At 36.9% G+C, this 17,246-nt stretch overlaps 1 protein-coding gene across 1 annotated transcript in view; it reads left to right on the top strand.

Annotated features, from left to right (window-relative positions):
* Positions 1 to 17,246, top strand: part of LOC107753272 (protein sidekick-2-like) — a 314,203-nt gene that overhangs the window by 250,385 nt on the left and 46,572 nt on the right. The window contains exons 3-6 of the mRNA XM_016569403.1: positions 3,864 to 3,970; positions 6,376 to 6,523; positions 15,074 to 15,207; positions 16,624 to 16,735. Of these exons, the coding sequence (XP_016424889.1) occupies positions 3,864 to 3,970; positions 6,376 to 6,523; positions 15,074 to 15,207; positions 16,624 to 16,735 (501 nt within the window). The remainder of the gene's footprint in view (positions 1 to 3,863; positions 3,971 to 6,375; positions 6,524 to 15,073; positions 15,208 to 16,623; positions 16,736 to 17,246) is intronic.

The raw sequence follows: 17,246 nt of genomic DNA, 5'->3' as shown, positions 1-17,246 counted from the left end.
TTCTCTCTGCAATCTCTGATGTAATCAGCCTGGTTTCCTTTATATTAGCGCTGTTTTGGACGGATTGTTTGAATGCATTTGCTGACTGGATCATTGGATTGAAAACCTTCCCTGAGTTTAGCAGCTTAAAATGATCTGCAAGCAAGCAGAGAAGCAAAATTGGGGTAAAGGGTTACAATAGAAATTGTGCTTCAGTAATTTTGCGTTAAATTATTTTAACGCGTTATGGATTGTAAAATTAATCGCATGCGTTAACGATGACAGCCCTAATATATATATATATATATATATATATCAATTTGTAAAAATATTAATTTTAATACTATTTTTATAATAAAATAAAATATATTAATAATTATAAAATATATTATAAAATAATTATCATTTTAAAGCAGTTTCAATTATATTTTTGTATTCACTTGTTATTCTATTATATTCTGTTCTGTTCTGTTAGTCTGTGGCCAGACTACAAGTACAGCTTCTATTTAATCCGTTTCTAATTTTTTATCAAAAGACGGTTTGTCTCTTTAAATACATCCAGTCTTTCCATTCCATTTTTATTCTATATTTCTCTCATATTTACTGTAGCTTTGCGGTTTCTCCCATGGCACTATATTGAAAGTAAAAAGCTATTTCAGACAGCAGTAGTTTGAGTGACAGATAATGTTGATGCCTTGACTGAATAGCCAAACAACTGACCTTCTAACAGCATCTGGCTAATCAATCACTGTCCTCTTGTTGTCTTCCTGTTTGCATGTGCTTCTGTGTCCATCTCTCTATCATCCTCATCTTTTTTTGTTGACTTTTTCTTGTTTCTTATTCTTCGCATTATGTTCTCTCTTTGCTCTCATTATCCTTCTCTCCTTCTCTCTCAGTCTCATTCTCTGTGTCTGGACAGATCTCTTTACTGTCTCTACACTCCATTGTTTGTATTGATTGCCATCTGAGGTCAATGGCTTTTTAAAGCATCTAGATCGAAATGCAGAGTGTCTTCCTCATCTCCCTCTCCTTCTCGCATTCCTTCCCTCTATCCCACTCGTTTATGTGCAGTTTCATTCTTTTATCTCTCTCCATCATTGATCCATGAGGCTGGAGAGCATTCTGGCCCGGTAATGTGTGGCCCATGGGCCTTCGGGTCAGTTTAATTTGAGTTCAGGTCAGTCGGGCTGAGAGAAAATGTGGTTTGACTGAATTAAAATGGTCTGGAAGATGATCCGATTTCATTCACTTCACAATGAGAGGTAAATTAAAGTAATGAAGTTTTAGCTGGTGTATACAAAAGAGAAAAGCTGGTGAGCGTGATTTCACCAAGTACAACATGTTCCTGGATCAACATCCTTGTTGATCCTGGAACATCATTCCAATCAACCAATCAGAATAGAGATATAACTTTTCAGGAAATGTCAGTTTTAGGCTTACAATCAGGTACACTCTTGTTAATGAGCTATCATTTCCCACTGATTTTAGGAATAAATTATGGGTAGGGTTAGGTTTAGGGGTAGGGATTGGGTTAAGTCTATATTTTTGGACATTAATGTTGATCCAGGATCATCAAAAGATGTTGATCCAGGAACATGTCTTACTTGGCAAAATCATGGCGACCGAGAAAAGCTACACGCTACAAGCTACAAGCTACAAGCTACAAGCATTCACATTCATTTCAACAGCAGCTGCTTGAGATTTGAAATGTGCTATTTTGAACTTTTTATGCCAATTACATAACTTTATAGAAATATTAGCAATTTCATACACTACTCCTCAAAAGTTTGGGGTCGTGAGTTTTTTTTTTTCATATTCTTCAAAATAACTTTTAAAATTAGTAAAAAGTACAGTAAAAATAAAAAATAAAAAAGATTTGAAATGTAATTTATTCCTGTGATGGCAAAGCTGAAACTTCAATAGCTATAACTCCAGACTTCAGTGTCACATGATCCTTCAGAAATCATTCTCATATGATAATTTGCTGCTCAAGAATCATTTCGTCTTATTATTTTTTTGTATAGAAACCATAATACATTTTAAAGATTATTTGATGTTCAAAATAAAGTTCAAAAATAAATTTTGTTTTTTAAAATATAAATTATTTGTAATAATGTTGTCTTTAGTGTCACTTTTGATCAATTTAACATGTGCTTGTTGAATAAAAGTATTGATTTCTTAAAAATGTACTGTACTTGAATCTTTGAATGTTAGTGTATTTATTTATTTATTTATTTATGTTTGCTGTATCCTTAATAAAGGCAGAAATTCATTGCTGTGAGTTTTATCAGTGATTAAGTGTTATTATCAAATTCATGTTTTGTGTAATTCAGTCTTTCATAAATGAACAACAAGCATGAAATTAATGGTTCGGTGGTCTTATGGCGCTTTTCCACTGCATGGTACGGCACGGTATGGCTCAGTACGGTTCACTTTTGGGGGATTTTCCACTGGGTACAGTACATGGTACCTGGTACTTTTTTTAGTACCACTTCGATTGGGGTTCCAAGCGAACCGTACCGTTACCAAAACGTGACGTGTAAACCCTGCTGATCACTGATTGGCCGGAGAGAATCATCACTACCTGCGTCACTGAACTTGAACCGTGCCGAGCCGAACCGTGCCGTGCCGTACTGAGCCGTACCGAGCCGAGTCGTACCACGCAGTGGAAAAGCGCCATTAGTTGGTTCCCCTTCAGGAACTTGAGCTGCGTCGAAACGCTACGGGAATGCCTCCAGCGTGACCACGCTCTGAATCACATGTGTAATCAGTCCAATGTATGGGCGAGACGTCACGGGCGGGGTGACATAGCTTTCTGTCATTCAGCAAGCGCTCCGTGTGTGTGTCAGTCTTATATGGTGTTGTCTGTCCATTATCATTCTTTATTTTACCAATACGAGTGTAGACAAACAGCGGCGGCTGTGCTCGTGGGGTTCGCATATGGATCCGGTGGAGGGAATGTAGACGGGCGAGTCCCTATCTTCTTCCTTAACCACTAGATCCAGCGCCCCCTCTCGGGGTTCGGAAGCCCGCGCTGCGGTTATTTCCCCCCGGTGAGAGGGCTCGACGGTCCGCCTGTCTTCCTCCGAGGAGGTTGATGAGGGCGTCGATGAGATCGCCAGTTGCACAAACATCATTACACAAGCATATTATGCCTAATATTATAATGAGCAGCTTTACTGTGGAGCGGAGTACGTCACCCCGCCCGTGACGTCTCGCCCATCCATTGGACTGATTACACATGTGAGTCAGAGCGTGATCACGCTGGAGGCGTTCCCGTAGCGTTTCGACGCAGCGTCTCGTTCCCTTCGGGGAACCATGGTTACATACGTAACCTGGAGACGTTTTCTGCCATATTGGCTATAATGTAAGTAACAAAGGTCCCGGAAGAGGAATGTAAAACTATTGGGACTTGGTTATTTACTCACTCATAGGCCTCACTAAAATCTGCAACAGCTTTTTTACTTCCACAGTAATTGTGTATGTCAGAGCGCCACCTACTGAGGGGAAGAAGATAATGCAAGCACATTTACTTTCTGCACTGAATCAGAGGAATTCAAGGTCATCACAATGAGATTGGAATATAGAAAAAATATACTTTATAGCAGTTTTTATATTCTCCCAGGTATGCTCTACAAAAGATAAGGAACATACGTTGAAATGAAAAGTGCGTGCGAGAGCCTGACGGTTTTGACAGATTACAGAGGTGTTGCTTTGAGAAGGACGGCGGTGACAGAATAAATCAGAGTCATTTGTACATATAAAATATACATAAAATGCTTATGCATCGCTTATGAAAGGCACTTTGACAGTTTGGCATTACATCATGCTTGATGCATAGTCATTATTTAGAGAGTAAACCCACCATGTTTTATCTCTCACAGGTATTTGATACCATCTCTGGACAGATCGCATGCTGGCTTCTATCGGTGTATTGTGAGGAACAGAGTTGGGGCGTTGTTACAGAGGAGAACCGAAGTACAAGTGGCATGTGAGTAACCATACTAAGATTAGATTTCTATGTTTGTTGGTCCTTGCTTGTGTGATTGTTACCAGACGGTCAAATTGTGCCCCAGTGTGTGTGTGTGTGTGTGTGTGTGTGTGTGTTTCATTAAAAGTACCTCTGTTTCATTAAAAGATCCTCTGCAATGCCACAGCTGGTCCACTCTAACTTCCTTATTAGATTGATGAGGTTGTGTCGACCAATCGCTTCGCTCTCTCAGAATTTAATTCATTCGTCCATTTTATAATCTGTTTAGCATGAGGAACAGCTGCTGCGCTTGAACCAAGTGGCAAGTCTCTGGTGTTTCAAGCCAGATTCAAGTTTCACTGCCCACTGACCTCTCCTCGGCTGTTTCCGGTCATTATCGAAGTTAGATTTTTCTCTGGCGGAGTATGTGAGTGAAGCAACAGCAACTTCCAGTCTCTAATCACTCCACTCCTCGCTGCTCACAGATCCGTGTTCGAAAAAAAAAATTTGCTCCTGATTTGCTGTAAAGTTATTTAAATAAGTATGTTTTCATTCATCTCTCCACACACATAACATAAATTTAAAAAAAAAGTTTTTTTTTTTTTAATTAATACTTTTATTTAGCAAGGATGCATTAAATTGACTAAAAGTGACAGTAAAGACATTTATAATGTTACAAAAGATTAGATTTTGTATTTGATTGAAACTTTCTTTTCATCAAAGAATCCTGAAAAATGTGTCATGGTTTTCACAAAAATATTAAGCAGCACAACTGTTTTGAACATTGGTAGTAATAAAAATAATGATAAATGTTTGATGTCCAAATCAGCACATTAGAATGATTTCTGACGGATCATGTGACTCTGAAGACTGGAGTAATGGCAGCTGAAAATTCAGCTTTTCCTCACAGGAATAAATTACATTTTTAAAATACATTAAAACAGGTATTTTAAATTGCAATAATATTTCACGTTTTTACTGTATTTTTGATTAAATAAATGCAGCCTTGGTGAGCATAAGGGACTTCTTTCAAAAACATCTAAAAATCTTACCAACCCCCAACTTTTGAACAATTGTGTATTTTACACAACGTATGCTCAAAAGTTACTCTGTTTTATCATCAGTTGACACATCTGTTTATTCACTATTGCAAATAGCCATGTGCTCACAGTTAGCGGCCCATGCTAATAGTCTCAAAATGGCCGACCGTTGTCCATTTATTCAGGCTGGCTCAATGTATCAATCCATCGCTTCTTGTTATGGCCTTTCATATCAGGAAATGTGGAAGTACTTCACTTCTGGTCAAGATGGAAGTACTTAGAGCTTATTTGCTTTTCTCATTTCCTTTTCAAGCACCTGTGCAATAATTGACATCCAATTGCCTTTTGTTTCTTTTGAAGGATAAAGTGAGAGAAATCAAATACAGGAGTCAATACACAAGAAACGACATTGTGAAATCAAAGGCAGGACATTGCCATACTGGATATTGTATTATTTTTTAAGTGGTTTTCCATAATTAGCTTTTTTGATGAGTAATGCTCTTGATATTAAAGAGGCTGCCTTTGATTTTGAAATCTCTTCCACACCGTGCAGCTCGAAATGGTGTTCTTTTCTAACTTCCTTTGCTAACAAAAGAAATAGTTCATCCAAAAGTGAAAGTTTTGTCATTTATTCACCCTCATGTCATTCCGACCACATATTACTTTCATTATTCCTCTGACATTCTACCTTAGACCTCCTTTGTTATATATGAAAGTAATAATAATACAGTGTTGGAATGACATCAGGGTGAGTGAATGATGACAAAATGTTCATTTTTAGATGTGCTACCCTTTTAAAACATACAAGTTGAGAGTAAAAGTTGCTCTACAAACCTTTTTTCAGGGATTTTTTACATATGATTGGAATAAATGGACATTTCCACAGGAAGTTAGCTACTCATGTCCGAGTTCCTGCAACAAGGACGTTCTGCTGAGTCAGATAAGGGTGTAAATAAGAATGACTGCTGATTTAACGCATGGTGAACGTCCGTTCGGATGAGTCAGTTCTGGTCACTGTCATGGCCGATAGCTAGCTGGCACATATCATCCCCAGTCCGACGGCAGCCGCGACGATGTCTGGCGCTGTGTCAGAGCACGTCTGTCAAACGCTGCCCAACTGAAGCAGATGGTGAAAGACACTAAAACACTGGAAAATTCTGCTGAGTCTCTGGCAACACGATAAACGTTAATACTGCAACTGTTTTTATCCACTGATATAGGCACTTGTACCAGAAATTAAAGTCTGTTTGTATTTGTAGTAGAGTTATGAGTCAGTATTTAGACAGACGTTTAATATTAAATGCTAACATATGCACTATATTGTAGTTTTAACGTGTGTTTTGTAATTTGCTCACTCTTACCATTCGTTTTGTGTTTTGTCTATAGATATGGGAAGTTTTGAGGAAGGGGAACGAACCCAAGCCGTATCCCAAGGAGAAGGAGCCGTAATACCGGCGCCTCGTATTCGCTGTTTCCCTCAACCACAGGTTACCTGGTTCAGAGACGGTCGCAAAATCCCTCCCAGCAGTCGAATGTAAGTTTGTGAATCTGTTGGGTTTATTTTTCTAGTCCGGAGATACGCACACTGTTTTATCGCCACCAGGTGTTTAGATAGGTAGGTTATCTATCTATCTATCTATCTATCCATCCATCCATCCATCCATCCATCCATCCATCCATCGTGCATTTGTTTGTTTGTTCTGTTTGTCTGTCTGTCTATATTTCATTTGTTGCCATAAAAAATGTGGGAGACAAATTTACATTTTATTTAAATTGGCAGGTGGGGGGTGATCTATCTATCTATCTATCTATCTATCTAGTCATTTGTCCAACATTCGTCATTTGTTTGTTCATTCGTTCGTGAATTTTAATTATAATTTCATTGCGTCAGCTGGCATTGCAAAGCCTTTGAATAATGTTTCCAAGTATTTCAGCTTCTTCCATTTTTTCTGTCTTCCTCACACTCTCTCTGCCTTCCCAGGGTTCTCCTTTCTGCACTCTTATACATCTCGCTTCCACATGAACGTCTGTTTCTAGCTCTGAGCCAAGGTTACCTCGTGCAAATGAGTGGAGCAGATATCATTTATTCCAGGAAAATCATTTGATTGAATTTTAATCAGGCCATTGGCACCTCTTTCGCAGTTTCAAAGAGTCCGTGAAAAATGGAAATAAGCGTAACATTGACCGAGACACCCATGGAGGACTGCTAGTCTGTCTGAGAGCATCCTGGCGCTTCTGAATTCGTCTGCTCTAGATTGGTGAATTCTAATCTCTCACTCTTTATTTTGGTCAGATTGTACTCATTTTGGCGGCCCTCGTTTCGCTGAAAACTAGCTGTGCGGCCCAAGGGTCATGAAATGGAGAGTTTTCAGAAGCACAAAGCTTTCTCTCTCACCTCTCATCTGCTCTCTGTCTCTTTTCCCCCTAATCATGCAATCACACAGCCCAGAAGAGAGCAGGATAATCAATGCCTGGGAGAGAGCCGCGTTTCTTCATTTTCACTCAAAACCCTGCCTCCCTTCAGCCACTTTGAGATTCTAGCACACAGGAGCACTGCAGTGGATAATAAAATTACATTTTCCAGCACTTTTCTTTTGAGTCGCCTACAGTGCTAATTTGTGTTAACAGTGCTGTTGACATTTTGCCAAATTATGTAAAGTTTGTTACATAGAAAGTTTAAATTATAGAATAGCATTCTTGTTTTAAGAGACAAAATGACTCAGTATTTATATTTTATGTGCTCACATGATTAAATCAGGAAGGGGTGAAATATATTAGACTATTATATTATTACAGTACTTGCGTAGTAGCACTACTGTATATAGAAAGGCATTTTGGTTTGTTCCAAACCTCCAGTCTTAAATATTAAACATCTTGGCCTGAACCGAGGGATAGTTCACCCGAAAATGAAAATGTTGTCATCAGAATCAACCTTATGTTGATCCAAACCTGTATGACTGACTATAAATGTAGTAAATTATAATTTGTAAGCATGCATTTTTTTACTAAACTGTACCTGAACTAGAATAATGTTTATTTGGATATTCGATTCACTAAAAATGATTTTGTGCAGCTGATAGCATAGCTTTTATATCTGATTTACTAGAGGAATTCAATGCAAATCACATAACAGCACAGGCATTGCATAAAAATGTGTGCTTAGTGTAATTTACACACCATAATTGGTTGTGAAAAATTCAACAGACTTCAATCTTGCATACTATGCTGAGACTGTACAGCGTTATTCCATCAGTGCAGTCCAGGCAATGTGCATCTGGATGTATGCCCAATTAAAATGCTTTTCTGCATCATTTGATCATCATTAAGTGATTTACTGCTGCCGTAATCAATAGAGTATGTAAACAAACAATCTCTCTTAAATGAAATTCCACTTATTGCTTTTCGTGGAAGGTAATAGTATAATGTTATTTTCCCCCATGCCATTTATAATTTGCCCTACAAAAGAAGCACATTTATTCATATTGCAGTTTTATGCCGTTCATATAGATGTCTGTGATGCAGCAGTGGTTTTAATTAATGTGTGAGAGATGAGAACAGTTATAGGAACTTTCATTTTTAAAAAATCCTACTGGCATTTAAAATTTGCCCTAAAAAAAAAAAAAAAAAAACTTTTATTCATATTGCAGTTTTATGCCATTCATATAGATGTCTGTGATGCAGAGGTGGTTTTAATGAATGCATGAGAGCTGAGAACAGTTATAGGAACTCAAAAAACAATTTAACTCACTCTGAACGCTTCATCTTGTGTGTTTGTGTGTGCGCAGCCACTGAAGCCTGACCAACGTTTGCCCATCAACTAAATTATTATTTTTTTCTTTCTTTCTTTTTCTCATGTTGGACAAGAAGAAAATGAACAGATTTTGTTGTAAATTGAGCTGTAGATTGGTAAAGCTTGTCCAGTAGAAGTAGCATTCTTTCTCTCTCCACGCTCCCCTGACTCTAGTTTCCCCTTGATGAGACAATTTCGTGCTGAGATGCTGCAACTGGGACTCTCTACTCCATCCCGACTGTGCAGCTGCTCCTGTTGGCTATGCTGTGTTTAGGGAAGCTTGATGCCATTGTCACAATTCAGACCGTGATAATTTTCTTTTTCTTTTCTATAGTTGTATAGATCTGTATCCTTCCATAATTCTATCTATTCTATCAGATTCTATCGTTCTGCAATTCTCTATTGTTCTATCTGTCGTCCTATCTGTCATTCTGTAATTCTATCCATCTTTCTATCTATCTCTCTATAGTTGATATAGTTGATCTCTATCAGTCGGTGTGTCGCACAGCAGTCTTGCATGTCGAAGACGGCACCCTCCCTTCATTACTTTCCTGCCCACAGGGAGCGAGATAGCGGCTTGAAAGCAGTCATTTAACTGCAATAGCCATTAGTCTTTCATTATTGAATAGGAATGCAATTGAAAGGCCCTTTTCCACTGACTGCATTTGATTTGTTTTGTTATTTGGGAGGGCTAATGTTGTGTATAATCAGAACCTCAGATGGTAAACACATTCCAGGAGCTGCACCACTCCCAGCGAGTGTTAAAGGAAAGGTGCTATTCTGTTTTCTATTTAGATTTCGTCCCTTGCATTCCGACCTATTCCACTAAAGAATTCGGTTTAGATGAGAGGTCAATAGTCCTCAGTGTTTGCATGACTGTTACTCATCCTCTTTGAGTTTCTCTTTTCCAAAACACAATTTCTAACAGGATCCCCTTAAATGCATGGTTGTTGAGGGTTTAGGCAGCTCTTGTAACACATGCTGGCACAAACCAGTCCCTCCATAATAACAGTAAATTCTAGGGCAAAGGGTTTAGGTGATGGCATTTCTATAGCATGCAGACATGCCTCTGAACAAAGAGCTTATATTAATGCAGTTGTATTATAGATTTGATATTGCAAGCTTCATTCAGTGTGATCAGCAATTTATAATCACAGGTGTAAGTCAGTTTTACCCACCATTGGAATATAGTGCATTAGTGTGTTTGCATGCAGATCATTAAGGTCTATATTCTTTTCCCCAGCCATTAGACTATTCCTGTAAACACAGTAATCAGCATATTTTGAATAAACTCACATTCTGTTCTATTCTGGGAATATAGGAAGTGCTTGTTAATAATTCATTTTGATAATTTTGCACAGTAAATTATTAAACCGATTCGACAATAGCACACAGGAGCACAAAATACAGGTCATGAGAATCATTACCTGTCTGTAGATTTATGTGCATTTCTAAAAAATAATCTGTTTCCTCCCTCCAAACATATTTCACAACCCTTAGTAATGCATCTGCAGAAGGTGTGTAAGTAAAACATAAATTCAACCATCTGCACCTGCAGACGCACTATGGTGAGGTTAAACAAACAGAATATGACTACATTCTGATATTATTTGTGCATGTAAACATGGTCAGTGAGGAATTGTTTGACTGAATCGTACCATAAATGGATTGTAATGTTCATACCATCATTCCAGACCAGATGGCAAAGGTCATAGAGTCCAAGCAGATTTGATCCTAACTAGCATCGCATCTATTTTTCACTGACATACAAGGCTTACAGCAGTTTCAGCAGGAATGGTTGTGCTAAACTCTTTGGACACATGGTCTGGCTCAGGTTCCTGTTAGTGGGTGGTAAAATTGAGGTTTTATTTGAAGCCTGAATATATTTGACTAGTGTCAGAAAGGATTTCCTTGCAACAGATGCTGATGGCACCAGAGGGGCTACTTCTGTTTTGCTACAACATAAAACTTGAGATATTGGCTGCAGCAATAACATTAACTTTTGTTTGTGAGACAGGTGTTGCTCGTGTATGTGTGCACAATGTGTTCTTCGTCTCCCGGTTTTCCATTCCTGGGAATTTCCCTTGAAAGTTCAAGGATATTCTTTCTGTCAGTTTTATTTGACCACCTGTATTCAGCTTGTGCTGTGTGTGTGCGCTAGATCTGCTTGTGTGTGTCCTGTCAGTATTTGTAAGTGTTCCTAGATATATTTACCATGACTGTGTGCGTGTGATATTCGCTCGAGATCATATTGCCTCTAAAGGGACCGTGGCTTGTGCCGTGCATATTTGTCTAAGTGTAATAGAGGTCATTGACTGCGGACTCTGCTGCTCCCTGGAGAGTGCTGCACTGACAAATGCCATTCCACTCGCTATTGTGTACGTATAACTGTTATAGTGGGTCAGCAAACACACACATTCGAACGCAGGTGCACACAAGCTCTGTTTCGAGCTGCCTTGCTGTCTAACCAGCAGCATCCTAAATGAAATGAACCTCATATATGGCGTAATGTTTTCATTACACCAATTGGTTCCAATAGAATTTGATGTTAGCATGTCGCTAAGCTAAAAGTCCCCTAAAAAGTGAGGGATCATATCGAATCTTCTGGTCTGAAGAGGTTAAAACCATTTATTTGTACATTATCCCACTTATATTTAATGTATATTTTTATAACATAAAACATATGGTCATGAAATACTGATTTGGGTAAAAATTATTTTATCATGTGAGAAAAAAGACCAAAGTGTGCTTCGAGAGACGTGAAACCAACACAGCTGCCTTCTTGCTTGGACAGTCGTCAAATATACAGTTTAGCAGGTATTATGCAAAAATATTTGACTGTGTAATGCCATGATCTACCCAGCAGAATCAGGTATTCCAGAGAACTGTATAATTAGCATAAAAATGCTCACACACATAGAATATTCAGTTAAATATTCTTTTTGTGTGTGTGTGTGTGTACTTCAGTATTAAATGAAATATAAGCACGCTACTGTTCAAAAAAAGTTTGGGGTCAATATGAATGTTTTTAATACTGATAATTCAGCATCAATCAGAATAGTATAATGATTTCTGAAGGATCATGTGACTCTGAAGAAAGGAGTAAAAATTCAGCTTTGCCATTACAGGAATGAATTAAATTTCAAATATTTTAAAATAGAAAACAGTTAATTTAAATTGTAATAATATTTCACAGTATTGCTGTTTTTTACTGCATGTTTGATTAAATAAATGCAGCCTTGTTGAGCATAATAGACTTCTTTCAAAAACATAAAAAATCATATAAATATTCATATACTACCATGTATATTTGTAATCAACTTTTCTCTTTCATTGCATTTTGGAATTACCTTCTAATTCTACTCAGCCTTCTGATTAATCTGATGCATTTATGATTATTAATGCTTCCTACTTTTTGGAACAACCTTTGCATTGAGAGTGAACCTGTGTTGCCTTGTAATGCTCTCCAGGTTGGCAGCTCATTGAGTTTTGGAACTGTTCTACAGACTCCATGTTTTATGCACACTTGAACGGTATGAATTCTCCCAGAATGCCAATCTTTGGCAGACTTAAATGCAGGATTGCAGTAACTGAATGCGGTGAATACCTTTGATGAGAAAACACAGCACAACAGTGATACTAATTTCTCAGCTCTGTGATTCAACAAGAAACAGTCACTGATCACTGATTTCATGAAATCTTTCCACAACCACGTGGGAGTACACTCAAATACATGCAGAGAGAGTAAAGGCAGAAAAAGAGTGGGGCAAAAATATAATAACACAATAATAATAATAATAATCACACAAATAAGAGCAAAGCTTGCTTCACTGATACTAGGGTATTGTGATTGGTTGATAGGATGTTGCTATGTAGATTTTCAGTGATTGTTGCTGTGTGGTTGCTAAGGTGTCGTGGCTGGTTGCTAGGTGATTACTTATTGTCTATATAATGTTCTGGTATTGTGGAATCGATCGGAAGAGTAAAAGTACATCTTTCCTCAATAAGCCACCTGTATGATTTGACTTATAATTTGTCTATACCAAAAATATGTTGGTTAAAATCCTCAAAATGTAAATAAGTACCAGAACTGCAGTTTTATTTTATCCTCATTCACTGTATATGCAGGTTTCATTAGCAGTTCATTGAATATTTTTTATTATATTACGCAAAAATTCCTGACCTTATGGATAAAAATGTCAGAATTCCTGCATGGACGCCTGGATTACATGTTCTTTGGCATTTCTAAGTTCATAATTTACCTCTGTCATATGTTGTTACCACATAAAACGGGTTCATATGCTTCATCTTATTTTATATTCGTCTGTGCTTTCAGAAACATGTATATGTGCTATATTTATGAGTACTGTGAGACATGTGTGATAATGTTTATGCGTGACCTTTCAGTGAGTCAGGAATTTGGTGTCGTATGCTTGCAGTGTAAATCATATTTTATTGTGTGTGTGTGTGTGAATGTTTATAAAAGTATAAGGAAATAACAATGTAAGTGCATATATAAATGTGCTTGTGTGTGTGTGTGTGTGTGTGTGTGTGTGTGTTTTCTTGACTGCCTCATTAGCTGCTCAGTTTGCTAGCTGTGTCTTTATTCTCGTTTTATGTGCTCAGGTTTAGGGAATCACCTGAGATTAATTTGCAGTCTTGGGCTGCTCACTGTCCCTCTTCCAATCCATAATTCAGCAGCAGTGTGGCTCTCTCCCTGACACCTGCCGCACCAGGACCCAGGCAGAGTGAAATATTCACTACAGATCATCACACCACAGCCGTTCGCCCTTATTAACCGGCCCCTTATCCATCTGGAACGATGCATCGTGGGCCGAAAATGGGAGAAATTTGAGACCAAGTGTGTGCATGAGGAGATATTAAAATCAATCATCCGCTCTTATGTCATCCCTCTATGTTGAGCTGCTCTAATCATACAGCAGTCATTAATCATTTCAGGAGGTTGATGTAATATCCTGTGACAGCCGGCTGCACTCGAGCGTAATGTCTTTATCGTGCTGTTGTTAAGGAAAAGGATGAGGCTTTTTGCTTTTTAATAAAGCAAACTGTGCTTTTGAAATCGTTAGCTTAATATCACTTAACAATTCAGTAAATGCAATCAGTAATTTCAATATTGTATGTGTTTTATCTTTATTGAAAGTGTTTGGATTGGTGTAATCAGTGCTTTAGGACAAAATTAATTTTAAATATGCAGATACTCATGAATATTTGAATTTGAGTTGTTTTGATGATGATTTGGTTTGCTAAAAGCTGTTCTGCAACGCTCTGTGCACACAATTTATGTTATTGGTTATTTGAATTGCCACTTTTTGCTATTTTTGGCCACATTGTTTTTTTTTATTAATAGGAATGTGCGAAATGGAAAGGGAATGATGGGGAAACATAATCCAGACAGTGCAAACTGGATTTGAACTCATGTCAGCCACACAAGCACCACAGCTCACTGAGTTTCAGGGTTGTTATTGTTAACTAAAACTATTAAAATATTTTTTGTTAATTAAAATGAAGTTGAAATATTAAATGAAATAAGCTGAAATAAAGTTTACCATATTTACTGTCAACCCCCCCCCTTTTTTTTTACATAGACGTGAAAATGCATTATCGGAACTTAAATGGTTGTAGTTCATTAAAGTACAATAAACAGTAATGCAATCTCTGAGTTAACAGGTTAAACTGAAGTATAAAATTATGAAAACAAAAAATGAAATAAAATAAATTAAAGGCAAATACAAAAAAATAAAAAATTAATTAATAAAAATTACAAAATTATGATAATATGATTAAAACAAATGGAAACTCTAAAATATAAAATAAAAGTTAATTCAGAATATTAATAAATACTATAATAGTATATAAATAATTAGTTTATGTGATATTTATGGAGCAAAGTCATTTCATGGAGTTCTTGATCTGGAGGGGAAATGACAGATGGAGAAATTAAGTTTCTTTGTTTATTATGTCTAAATGAGTCGTTGTGTCAATGGTTTAGAAAAAAAAAAAAGAAAAATTCAGAATTCTGTCATGTTTTTAAAGACATTTCCCTTTGTGTATATGAATAGGCATAATGAGATGGCAGTGAGTTAGTACTCCACTGGCTCTGAAACATCCGTAGGGAATATTTCATGTAAATATCAGCTTTTCAAGCGCAGCACTGAGCATTTGGTGTGTAGTTTGTTGGGATATTACTGATGCAGTGTTATAAATCAGTGCTTGTGTGTGATATATGACAGCTGGAGATGTTTGACCCTGATTCTGCTGCTTGTTTTCTCACAGAGCCATTACTCTGGACAATACGCTGGTCATCCTGTCCACCGTGGCCCCAGATGCTGGAAGATACTACGTACAAGCCGTGAATGACAAGAACGGCGAAAACAAGACTGGCCAGCCCATAACACTGTCTGTGGAAAGTAAGTCTGTAGAGATTTGGACACACAAAGTTAGACTTAGACTTCCTCCTATAGACTAAAATTAATTATACATTTTACAAATGATTATATCACAGATGACAACTACTGTATTACAGCTAAGGATGCGCATACATCACAATTCTGGCCAATACCATTAGCCAGTAATAATTTTAATTTTTAATATTTTTTTTCAATATTGTAAATCAGTACTGTTTTGTGTGTGTGTGTGTGTATATATAATTTTATAAAATTTGTTTGTGTTAATTATATTTATGAACAAACTTATTTACATTTACATTTAGTCATTTAGCAGACGCTTTTATCCAAAAAATATTTTTATTATATTTTCATTTTATTTTATTTTTATTTTTTTATATAAAAAAAGCACTAGAACCCACTAAAAACTAAAACAGTTTGAAAAAATGTATATATTTCTATTTCATATCTGCTATGAAAATATATCAATTTAATCCATATTTCAAAGTAACATCAATAAAGGTTGTTGTACGTTTTTCAAATAATTAATTTAACTTAAATTATTTTTTAAATAAATAAAAAAACACCAATTTTGTGCTAATATATTAATTCTAATAAATGTTTTTATTTATTAATTTTAAAAATGCTGTGTGTAATTTCTGAACGTGACCCTTAGTTTACAGTAAAAGATGAAATATTTATGCATATACTTCTGTTCTCAATCTCCCACATTCATATGCGAAAGAATGGAAGTAAATGAAGCAAAGATTTCAATCTTGTCTTTCTATTTTAGACAACATGCTGGTTTATATGAACATGTAAACCTGAGAAAAACAGGCTATAGACAAATACATAGCTGTCTTCTGTCTGTAACAGTGCTTTGTTTCACTCTCACAGCTTCCACAGCGAGAATATTGACAGTTATGGATTGTACTTTGCAAGAGTTTCAGTATATCAGATTCTCCCGGCAAACCAGGATATGATATTTTTGAGTCTAATACAGGAGGAACTAAAGTATGGTGCAGAGACAGCGAGGAGATTAGAGATCGTGGGAGGTGTGTGTGTGTGTGTGTGTGTGTGTAGAGGACAGTCCTTCCCAGAAGCTGTATATCAGTGCTTTACAGAGACTGTCTCTGACAGAGCTCCACACACACACACACACATACACACACACACACACACACACACACACGCACGCACATAGCTGCCAGGAGAGCAGGGATATAAGTTCCTCTTCCAAACACAAATCTGTCACACTTGCTGTAACACGTACAGTACATCGGCTGGCACTTCCTACATCTGGACACACTCACACCTGAAGATGGCAGATCAGAGTTCTATTAAAAACACTCACTCGATAATGTCCTTTACCTGTGTATTATAACTCACTTGTTCAAGCTCTCATCGTTTTCTCATTCTCACATTTCTCTTCTGCTGTAGATGTTGGTGGTCCTGCAGACCCCATCGCTCCCACCATTGTCATCCCGCCGAGGAACACCAGCGTCATCTCCGGCACCTCTGAGATCACCATGGAGTGTGTGGCCAACGCTAGGTGACCAACCTCTGATTCCTTCATAATTTGAATGAAAGGAAAAGGATTTTAATTATGGTGATTAAAAGGCGAGCAGTGGGCTGAAGACTGTCATACTTTTTATTCTTTTTCTCACCACTTTTTTTATAATTATGTAATGTAACGTACAGACTCCATTGAAACTTAGTGTTATGTTTTTGGTTTTTATGAACATCTCACTATGAACTTCAAAAGCGGTGAATGAATGTTTCAGTGTTAAGCTCTATTGACAGAATCCATGGCATGCTGTCACTTACAAAAGACAAGACACTTATTTTAAAATAGCATTTACAAAGTGCTTTAAAAACATATTACACACTAAAAACAGGGAAAACAAATTCACATTCAAGAAATAAAATACCAACCATTATCATAATTAAATAAAATATGCTTTTATAATTAATTCATTTATTTATTTAAAAAAGCTAAATATAAAATAATTTTAACTTACAGTGGAAGTCTATATGTAAAGGTATTCTGTAAATATATATAT

Source organism: Sinocyclocheilus rhinocerous, unplaced genomic scaffold (genome assembly GCF_001515625.1).
Source record: "Sinocyclocheilus rhinocerous isolate Xijiao unplaced genomic scaffold, SAMN03320098_v1.1 scaffold411, whole genome shotgun sequence".
In the NCBI taxonomy this organism is placed as follows: Eukaryota; Metazoa; Chordata; class Actinopteri; order Cypriniformes; family Cyprinidae; genus Sinocyclocheilus; species Sinocyclocheilus rhinocerous.
The sequence above is the reverse complement of the archived record's forward strand: the minus strand, read 5'-3'. Positions and strand labels throughout refer to the sequence as shown.